Below are 10957 nucleotides of genomic sequence, written 5' to 3'. Positions count from 1 at the left end.
ATGGGAAATCGCTGCACATGACATGTCCGAATGTAAGAAAATGCGAACTTCCACGTTGCGAGGTGAGGAAACAGGTGTAGCCCTATGAATCAGAGCAAGAAATGGGCATCTCCTGACCACCTCCCCACATACCACGTCGCTCAGCAAAGCAACACCAGGAGCCACGCGTCCAGAGAAAAGAATCCCATCACAAATTCAAATGTAGCCTCTCAAACACAACATTTATCTTGACATGCCATTTCTGCATTATTATATTCCTGAAAGCAAATTATATATATGTGAATCTACTGGTATCCTCCAGTCAATATAGAATTATCCTGCAATCTCCAAGAGGTCTTCGGATATACTGATAATTTTATTCTATCAAGTTCGTTTCTGGGATTTTTTCATATTCCCCTCTACTGATTATTCTTCGAGAAGGTTTCAAGGTTTTGTTGTTAGAGTACTTGTCATATCCAAAGACAATGGCTCGAACTGTAGGCCGAACACTGGCAGGGCCTCTGCTGTTACTGAACTTTGCAATGTATCTTATAGTGCTTGCACTTGCAGGGTGGGCTCTCAACAAATTTATTAATGGCGAAAACCATCCTTGTAAGTTACTTCAAAGTTTTGTAACTGTTATAATTGGGTATCCTCAAAGGCACCTGAAACCCTAATATCTTATAAAGGTACTTACAGACCTATTTGTGTCTGGATGTGTTGTGTTTTCTGAATTCATGTACGTTTGGAATGAGCAGATCTGGCAGGGAACACTGCTACACAATATTTCTGTATATTCTCTCTTTTGGCTGGAACAGTCGGAATTGCTTCAATGTTTTCTGGTGGCCAACACGTAAGAGCCTGGAGGAATGATAGCTTGGCAGCAGCAGCTTCTTCTGCTATTATTGCTTGGCTTTTGACAGCTTTGGCTTTTGGGTAAATTATCATCACAGAAAAAAATTATATAATTTTTTCTATATCTGTACTAATTCTGCCAGAATTTGTTTATCTGAAACAACTCTCACCTGTACACCCAGGTTGGCTTGCAAGGAGATACACATTGGACACAGAGGAAGGCGCCTGGTATCTTAATACATGCACCACCCATGAATTCTGCTTTTGGTTTTTTTGTTCCTTCTTTTATTTGCAGGATTTTCAAGTAGTGGATTGAATGTTTGATGATGCAGAAAACCCTGGAGGCCTTCATTATAATCCTCACTTTCACCCAGCTGCTGTATTTGCTTTTGTTGCATGCGGGTCTTGTGAGCAGCAGATATGGGCCTGGTTACAGAGATTCAGAGTATGCAGGCGGATCAACTGCTGAGCCACACTTGAAGTCCTCTGCTCCAGCAGTGTGATAATTTGGCCTCTTCCCTTTTTAGTGCATCTCTTGTCTGTATATAATATATATGGAACGTTAATGTTACTAAGCCAGCTGTAAATATTTGCGGTCTGCTCCCTCTCTGTGTAAAGATTTGTAACGCGTTGTTAATGCTGTTGCATTATGACACAGGATATATTTACAATAAACAAATTTTATGTTGTGACCAGTCTCTGTCACGTGTTAATAAATGTGTTACGGTATTTATATAGCTTTTGAAATTAACTTGTCGGACCTTCCATTTTACTCGTCGCATATCGATCTTATCTGGACACCAACTTGTCGCATATCGATATTATTTGGACACAAACTCGACTGCGCCGGTCTGCAGTGCAAATTACAGTGAACTGCATCAGAGCATAGATTTGAAATCTTAAATCTCAATATAATTTCCTGTAAACTTTATGTAGCCTGGATTTAGGGAACTTTAACGAATTCAAAGATTGAAAAACCAGAGAAAAAACAAGTGTTGGATTGATGACCTGAGATTTGACGGTTCAGGTTTTTTTGTGTGTCTAAAGTAATTTACGGTACATAAAATTTTACCGTTAACGCTTCGGTTCACGTTTACGTAAATATTTTTGTATTACGTTGCCATAAAATGTTATAATCACACCTTTTTATTTCACACTTTTTATCATGGAAGGAAGGTTTTGATGCGATAGAAGCAGCCATGGAAAAGTTTTGGTGCAAGAAATAAGGGAATAGTTTTGATGAAATAAGGTTGACAAGTAATTCATGATCATGGAAGGAAAGGAAGGTTTTGATGCCATAGAAGCAGTCATGGAAAAGTTTTGGTGCAAGAAATAAGGGAAAAGTTTTGGTGCAAGAAATAAGTTTGATGCAAGAAATAAGGTTGATAAGTAACTCATGAAAAGTTTTGATGCAATATAAGTTTTGGAATTTTGGTGCAAGAAATAAGGGAAAAGTTTTGGTGCAAGAAATAAGTTTGATGCAAGAAATAAGGTTGATAAGTAACTCATGAAAAGTTTTGATGCAATATAAGTTTTGGAATTTTGATGAAAAAAATAAGGTTGATATGTAATTCATGGACGTTTGGATGCAGTAGAAGTTTTTGATGGAAAAAATTCTATTTTGATGCCAGAAATAAAGGTTGAAAAGTTATTTGATAGAAAAAATTCTATTTTGATGCGAAATAAGGTTGAAAAGTTATTTGTTTCAATGCAATAGAAGTTTTGATGCGAGAAATTAGAGCATGGAGGATGTAGTTTGATAGGAAGTTTTGATGCTTTTGATGCAAGAAATGAGAACATGGAGGTAGAAGTTTTGATGCGAGAAATGAGAGCATGGAGGATGTAGTTTGACAAGAAGTTTTGATGCAAGAAATGAGAGCATGGAGGTAGTATTTTGATGAAAGGTTCTCTCAAGAAATGAGAGCTTGGAAGTTTTGGATGCAAGAACTAAGAGCATTGGAGGTAGTAGTTTGATAGAAGTTTCTCTCAATAAATGAGACCATGGAAGTAGTGGTTTGAAGGCACCTATGTGGTTTATTGAGACCATGGAAGTAGTGGTTTGAAGGCACCATGTGGTGGTAGGGTAGAAATAGAGGTATCAATAAATGAGACCATGGAAGTATGGAAGTAGTGGTTTGAAGACCATGGAAGTAGTGGTTTGAAGGCACCATGTGGTAGGGTAGAAGTAGAGGTACCATTATGTTGACAGTGCCCTGTCAACATTCACTAGACCTGTCACATTCAGGGGATCTCTCTCATAAGAATCCTTAACTAGACCTCAAACTATTTGGAGTAGAAGCCTGAGCAGTGGGTGGCAGTGTAATGCCTCGACCACGGTAGCACGCCGAGGTAAGTAAGATAACTTTGGGTGAGAAAGTGTGTGACCTTACGAAGAGTCAAGTGTGATGCATGGGTGTTATGATACATGGAGGGGAAAGGGAAGTGCGCCCCTTAGAAGCCTGTAATAGGATGCAGCTTGAAAGGAACACGAGAAGAATCCCATCACAAGCTGAAATTCAAAATAGTGCACAAATTAAAGTGGCGGGTTAATCCAACAACACACATTCAAAAGGATTCATACAATTGCATACAAAGTAGTTCATAAGCAAATGCATAAGTTAAACATCATACATTGTTAAAGAAACCAAAATAGTCCAACTATAATAAAAACATATGCATGAAAGCATGTTGGCTTTGTTATTATTATTATAAAATAAAGTTTCATCCATACATACACCATTGATGACCACTAGCCCTAATATTGGAACATTACAGTGAAGAACACCTCCTCCTCCAAAGAAGTATACTCACTCTATGTTGTGGAGAAGCCAAGGCTCATCATGATATTCCCAAGCCTTTGCTAAGACTAGGCCTAGCCAAAAGCGTGGCTCCCAAAAGCCAGTTCTTTGAATTATGAGGTTCTATTTATAATAAAGGGTGGGGTGACCTTTGACATTCCCCTTTGTGACTCTTTGACTACCCTCATGAATCTTCAACTTATTCACAAATAACTCATTACTTAACATGATGACCCTTCACATTCCACTAATGACACTTGGAATTTCACTCACAACATGTTTACAAATAATATTACATTTTCCACATGTAGCCATGTAAGAAAAAATAGACTGGAGACAGTATGACAAGACAAAACACTATTATTCAGAAGCTTGGGGAAAGACCAACTCGGAAACCTCCACTTGGTGTTTCTCGGCCACATATTGATGCCAAGCTTGGTATTGTTTGATGGTGTACCCAAACTGTTTGATGGTGTCTTTATGGAAGCAGACTCTTACCTCCATGGCATCCGGGTATATGGTCTTGGAACTTGTACCCAACTTGTTTTGAAGCATGAGCAACATGGTGTTGACCTTGATGGGAACACCGATGTATTTTTGCATGTTGTGTGTGTTCAGCTCCAAGACTTCCCTGGTGGCCTCTCGTCTTAGCTGCTCCACGTACTCATTGATCTACCACCAGACTTGGTTCTTGGCTTTAGCATCGGTGAGGGAACCGATTGATGAGATCTTGTGTTTTCTCACCATGACATCCAAACTATTGTACAACCGCACATATGAGACTTGTATGCTTCCGATGAATGGAGTGAGTTGCTCGTAGTTCTGGATCAACATCCAGAATTTTTCTTTCTCCAGCTCTGCCCGTGGCTTCATCTTCTTAGCTAAGTGAAGTGAGGGCCCCTTGTATCACATTGTCCACTCCTCGGCATGGGCGATGGCAGCATGTATGTTCTTGAGAGTTTGAAAAAACTCTTTTCTTCGTTGTTGTAGGCCATGCACACGGACAAATGCTTTATGCATGGTGACATATCCGTCATAGAGCTTCCACGTGGTTGCCACGTGGCCTCCTCATGGCCGACCAAAATTTTTCTATGAGGTTGAGCTGACTCTGTGGGGTTCGAAACTGAGACCTCGCACATATTAACCAAGGCTGGCACCACCGCGCCATCGTGTTCCTTATTTAAACATGGTTGAAAGGCTCTATTTAAAGTTATATGATGCACATATGGGGGAGGGGGTCAGGCTAAGGCCTAACCCCTGACCACCCCAACGCCACGGGACCACAGGCGGGGGGCCAAGGGTTAGGCCTTAACCCAGCCTACGGCCACAGTTGTGACCTAACCCGACGGAGCCAACAGCAAGAACCGGGCATGCAATAGTTGGAGGGGGCTAGCCTCGGGGTCATATGACCCATCATAAAACCATGGGCACAACGATTGAGAGGGGCCAGCTTAAGGGGTTCAGCCCTAACACCATATGGTTGCCATATAACCAAGAGCGCACAAAGGAAAGTGGGCCAACCCCATGTCACAGGGTGACCATGTGACTAGGAGTGCACACTAAGAGGAGGGCTTAGATTTGTTAGCTCATGACCCAAAATCTTCGACACCCAACATGGTCGCATGGCGCCATGTGACCATGATTTTCAGAAATGGGGGATTAATGGGCAGACTAACTGTCCTACAATTTTTCCCATTGTGCGTCGTTTCTGCGTTTAGGGTGCTCAACTTAGGTTTAGGCCGAATTGGAGGATGGTTAGCTACAAATTTTGGAAAAATAAAGAAACAGTCATAACTTTCTCAGTTTTTGGCCAAATGAGGTGGAAAAAGAACCAAAATGGGGGTTTTTGATAGTGATGGATCCATTGGAGACATCAATTTTTCTATTTTATCTATGTAAATTATGTAAACACAGTTTTGAGCATTTTTAATGAAAGAGGCCCTACATTGGAAGCCGGACTAGGAGATGTAGCCCAAGAGGGGTGAACTCCTTTATCATGCTTTGTGTTATGTGTTTAAAATATGCTTATTTGTCTCTATTTGGCTGTGAAATTTGGTTACAATTTACTTGTTTATGTGTTGAGTAAACTAATCCTCTACCCAAAACACATATAATTTACACTTGCAAAATTTTTAAAAAAATCTTCAAGTTTATACATACAAATAATTTTGGTATCAGATCCCAAGATTTTTGTGAAGATTTGATTTGTTTGCAAGTGTTTTTTTATGCTTATAAGGTTGAAGCTCAAAAGAGGAGAAGGAGAACTTGTGGAGCCAAGATCTCAAATTGTTTCAAGGAGGACATACACTCCTTAAGCCTCATAGTAATGACACATGAAGAAGGTCCTGAAGAGGTGTAATTTGAAGATGAGGATACTTTTAGAAAAAAAACATTCTTTGAGATGTCTAAGATAGTTAAGGTTTTGTATGAGGAGAGGATTTCCAAACTGTATGGAGAGAGCTCAAAACCTCATGGAGGAAAAGGAGACAAACCTTTAAAAGGGAATGGAGGAAACGCTGACAAACCACCACCTTCACCTCCATCATCATCCTCATCATCATCTTCATCCTCATTTTCAACTTCTTCCACCCTTTCACAAAAGCATCCAAATTCCCCAAAGGGTCATTGTAAAGCTCCTTTGCTTAAGCTTGATATTAAGTTTGAATTTCCTATGTACAATGGAGAGGTAAATGCAGAGAGATTAGATAATTGGATTCGTCAAATTGAAGTATATTGTAGGATACAAATAATCAAAGATGATGAAACCAAGATTCAACTTGCTTCTCTTAGATTGGGAGGTGCAACACTAAATTGGTGGGAAGCCAAAACTGAAGAGGACATGAAGAAACATGGTAAGGTTTTATCCTCTTGGAATGAATTTGCTTTTTCCCACTAGCATGCATGTGAAAAGCTACTATGGATTGACAAAACTTTAGGAAAGATAAAGGGAAAAATGTGCAATATTATACTCAAGAATTTAGGAAAAGAGCTTTGATTTTGGGTATAGATTTGTCCTCACAAGATGCTTTGTTCAAATACATTGGAGGATTGCATATTTATTTGAGATACATAATTCTCATGTTTAACCCTACAAAAGTAGATGAAGTTTGTGTCCAGACAACTCATTTAGAGGCAAGAGTGTAGAAAAATTATGAAGAAACTAGTGAGAGTTTCTTTGAGTCTGGAGAAAAAGGAAAAGGTCAGTTCAAAGGAAAAAGGAAGAAGAATGCTACCATTAATATGGATAAAGAAAAGATCACATGTAAACACTATTCCAAAGAGGGCCATGATGAAGATCATTGCTGGAATCTTCATCTAGAAATGAAACCCAAAAAGTTTAAGAAAAAGGAGAAGGAGAAGATAGCTACAACTACACAACATGATTTAGGTTCAGATTCTGGAGATGAAACAAGGATCACAACCATGGGTTTGAAAGGTAAGGAAATTGCAAGTACTAGTTCTTCAAATTGTCTCAATGAAACCCAAGATGAAAAAACAAGAATAGAACTTTTCCACATTAGATTTATTTGAAAACATACCAAGATAGATACATTGTTTGATAGTGGTTCACAAGAAAATATTATCTCAGAATAAATTGTCAAGAAGTTGAATTTAGAAACCATTCCTCATCCTAAAGCTTATCCTTTAGGTTGGATATGTGACAATGCAAAATTGCATGTGAAAAAAATATGTGAATTGAAATTTGCAATCACCACAAACTTTTTAGATGAGGTAGAGCTTGATATAATTCCAATGGATATGTGTGGTATTGTTTTGGGAAATCCATATCTTTATGAGAGCTGTTTTTCATCTCCATGAGAACAAATATCATTTGTTAAATAATGGTATTGAATACATTATTAGAGCACACAATAATAAGTTGAATGCATCTCTTGTAAATGCGGGACAAATGAAGAAGATTGTTAATGCTAGTCAGAAATTTGCATTGTTAATGATAAAAAATGAAGGTGTTGAAGAATATAAATCCTTTCAAGGATATGAATTGAGTTTGAAATCTGATTTCATTGAGGTTTCTAATTCATGTGATAAGATGTTTCTGGAGTCTAAAATGTTGCCTCCTAAGAGAGGTAAACAAAATGAAGTAAATTTGCAGCAACATGCATCATTGTTGAACATTGGTGTGAACAAGATGCCAATGTTAGAGAGTGCAAAGGTGAAAGAGAAAATAAAAAACCAAATTGACAAAGAGGACATTGGTTCCAAAATGTATTCTTGTGGGTTTCATAATGTGTTGGCTTTGAAAAGGGATGGTGCATGGTGATGGCGATCACATTTGTTCAAGAGTCGAGCCATGTACAAGGCTAGACATGGTAAGTATCATCATGGTGACAATGTTTAAGGTGAGAAGAATTTGAGATTGTTTAATTTTCCTTTGACTGGAGACTGAGGAGGGAATGTGTTTATTCCTTCAAATGCAGTTTGTTTTTTTGCATATTCTGGGAAATTGTAGCAAGATGTCATCTATTATAGCAAGACAAGGACTCCAAAATCATGGAAAATGATGTATTTTCACGAAAAGTTAAAAATGAAAAATTCAAGAAAATTTCAGTGGATTGAGATTGGAAGGGTGAGGGAAATGTACCCTCATTTATTTGTTGATTGATAAAGATCTTTTGGAGGTCCAAAAGCTTCCAATGTGGAGAAGTGATCCAGTGGATCAAAATAGTGCTCAAAATTCAAAGTGTGTGGTGGAGCTCGAGACTTGAACAACTGGATAGATCTCGAAGAATTGAATTCAACACAACTCACTTCGTTGAAATATGACATTAGATGCTCTTAGAATCATGTTCTATTCATTTTGGGAAATAACTAAAAAAATGAAATTTGGGTTGCAGGGATGCCTAGTTAGTAGTTTGTACGCTGATTGGGGCATAACTTGGGAGGTTGACTCGTCCTCCATTAGCCAATGAATGGTCAACACTTGGCACAACATGGTTGGTTCCATTTGGTGAATTTCTATTGTTTGATGGTTTGGTGTAGTGGCCCAATGAGGGAGTGCCATGTGGGCCAACCAATGGCTGACATGTGGCCTCCTCATGACTGACCAAAATTTTGTTATTAGGTTGAGTTGCTTCTATGGGGTTCGAAACCGAGACATCACACATATTAACCAAGGCCCGCACCAAGGAGCCACCGTGTTCCTTATTTAAACATGGTTGAAAGTCTCTATTTAAAATTATATGATACACATATGGGGGAAGGGGTTGGGCTAAGCCCTAGCCCCTATCCACCCAAATGCCATGGGACCGTAGGTGGGGCGCCAAGGTCTAGGCCTTAGCCTGGCCCATGGCCACAACTGCGACCTAACCCGACATAGCTAGGTGCACAATAGTTGGAGGGGGCTAGTCCTTAAGGGCTAGCCCTAGGGTCATATGACCCATCATAAAACTATGGGCGTGATAATGGAGAGGGGCTAGCTCCACAACCATATGACTGCCATATAACCAGGAGCGCACATAGGAAAGGGGGCCATCCCTAAGGTACTAACCCTAGGTCACAGGGTGACCATGCGACCGGGAGCGCACACTAAACGGAGGGCTTAGATCTGTTAGCCCTCGACCTAGAATCTTCGACACCCAACATGGTCGCATGGCAACACGTGACCATGATTTTCAAAATTAGGGGCATAATGGGCAGACTAACCATCTTAGAATTTCTCCCACTGTGCAAGAATGTAAACTAGGTTTGCATGCCAGTTTCGTGTTTGTGGCGCTCAATCCCGGTTTAGGCCGAATTGGAGGATGGTTAGCTACAGATTTTGGAAAAATGATGAAACAATCATAACATTCTCATTTTTTGGCCAAATGAGGTGCAAAAAGAATGAAAATGGGGGTTTTTGATAGTGTTGGATCTATTAGAGACATCAGTTGTTCTATTTAAGTTGTGTAAAGAATGTAAACACACTTTTAATAATTTTTAATGAAAGAGGCCCTGCATTGGAAGCTAGACTAAGAGATGTAGCCCAAGGGAGGGGTGAACTCATTTATCATGCTTTGTGTTATGTGTTTCAAATATGCTTATTTGTCTTTATTTGGCTGTAAAATTTGGTTAAAATTTACTTATTTATGTGTTTAGTAAAGTGGTCCTCTACCCAAAACACATATAATTTACACTTGCAAAATTGTTTAGAAAATCTTCAAGGTTATACATACAAATAAGGTGCCATGGTACAATGACTGTTGGAGAGAAGTGCTTCACAAGTGTGGTACCTATGGGACAGAAAGGACACTCATGGAAAGAAAACATTAGCTCTTGAAAATCTAACTTCACAACATGATCAGAAAAAGCTAGGGCATCTGATGAGAGGGATTGCACAATTTTGATTGACAGGGGTGACTGACCTACTGTGGGAACTATGAACTGCGTAGTCCCAAAATTTAGTGTGGAAGCTTGATGATTGGAACTGTGCAATGCATAGTTCAGTCTGGGCTAGGGCTTGGGAGAGACTGCACATTGCATAGTCTTAGTGGCCAATCTGGGAGATTGGCTCCTAGAACTACGTAGTACGCAGTTGGAGCCAGGATAGGACAAGTTTTGCGTAATTCTACAAGTCAAGATAGAGGGCTTGAGCTCCCATAATGCACAGTGCATGCAAGGAAGTGGAAGATCTGGGCAAGGGGAACCCAGATCTGCCCAAGGGGAGTGTGAAATCGAGTAGATTTGAAGGATGGTGTGAAGTTGAATGTAGATATGACTAAGTTTTGATGCATGCAAGTGAAACAAGTGTAGGAATCAATCAAACTAAAGGAAAATGAAGCATGTGAAGAGAGTTTCCACAACTACGACTGTTGGTGCAAAAAAGAGAAAACACATGTGACACTTGGGAAAGATAATCTAAAACTTGAAACAACACTTATACAACCTAAAATAAGTTAAAATGCTAGGATTCATTCATAGAAACAAGTGAAACAACACTCTCACAATCCAACCCACAAAAAGCGATAGAAAGAGTGGAAAAAGGTGACAAAAGCGAAACTCACCTAAAAAGGCGTCGACAATGCTTCAAAGGTTCCTTGATTTTCTCGAGAATGCTAGAGCTTGATGATTGAATGTACAAATGAGATCTGGAGGCATCTATTACATAAAATTGAAAAAAAATTGGAATTTACGACACACATGCCTGAGATCAAGGACAAAATTGACACTCGGCGAAAACTTGTAAAGATAGAAATGTGCCAACTTCGAGGAACTAGAAATAGATCCCTACTTCCTAGAGATGTTTTTTCCCCTTTATATTTTTTTCTTTTTTGGGAAAAATTGGCATGCATTTCCCATAGAGATCACGTAGTTCTGGGAGGAACCGG

At 39.3% G+C, this 10957-nt stretch overlaps 1 protein-coding gene across 1 annotated transcript; it reads left to right on the top strand.

Moving 5' to 3' along the window:
• The first annotated feature begins 254 nt into the window (after window positions 1–254).
• Window positions 255–1423, top strand: LOC149262968 (AWPM-19-like family protein). Its single transcript, XM_089386851.1, has 4 exons — window positions 255–591; window positions 738–915; window positions 1017–1062; window positions 1167–1423. Exons 1-4 carry the CDS (start codon window positions 465–467, stop codon window positions 1335–1337), a joined length of 522 nt encoding a protein of 173 aa, XP_089242977.1. The 5' UTR covers window positions 255–464; the 3' UTR covers window positions 1338–1423.
• The last annotated feature ends 9534 nt before the right edge of the window (window positions 1424–10957 follow it).

Source organism: Pinus tabuliformis, chromosome 6 (assembly GCF_031772625.1).
Source record: "Pinus tabuliformis cultivar Carrire ecotype Pingquan chromosome 6, CPIR1, whole genome shotgun sequence".
Classification (NCBI taxonomy): domain Eukaryota; kingdom Viridiplantae; phylum Streptophyta; class Pinopsida; order Pinales; family Pinaceae; genus Pinus; species Pinus tabuliformis.
This window is presented reverse-complemented; position numbering and strand designations above follow the sequence as displayed.

Bases quoted from the DNA above. Each gene is read 5' to 3' on its own strand.
- LOC149262968 (XM_089386851.1), top strand. From the start codon at position 465: ATGGCTCGAACTGTAGGCCGAACACTGGCAGGGCCTCTGCTGTTACTG. The intron at 916-1,016 runs GTAAATTATCAT...CTGTACACCCAG, and splicing joins TTGACAGCTTTGGCTTTTGG to GTTGGCTTGCAAGGAGATAC. The intron at 1,063-1,166 runs GTATCTTAATAC...TTGATGATGCAG, and splicing joins GACACAGAGGAAGGCGCCTG to AAAACCCTGGAGGCCTTCAT.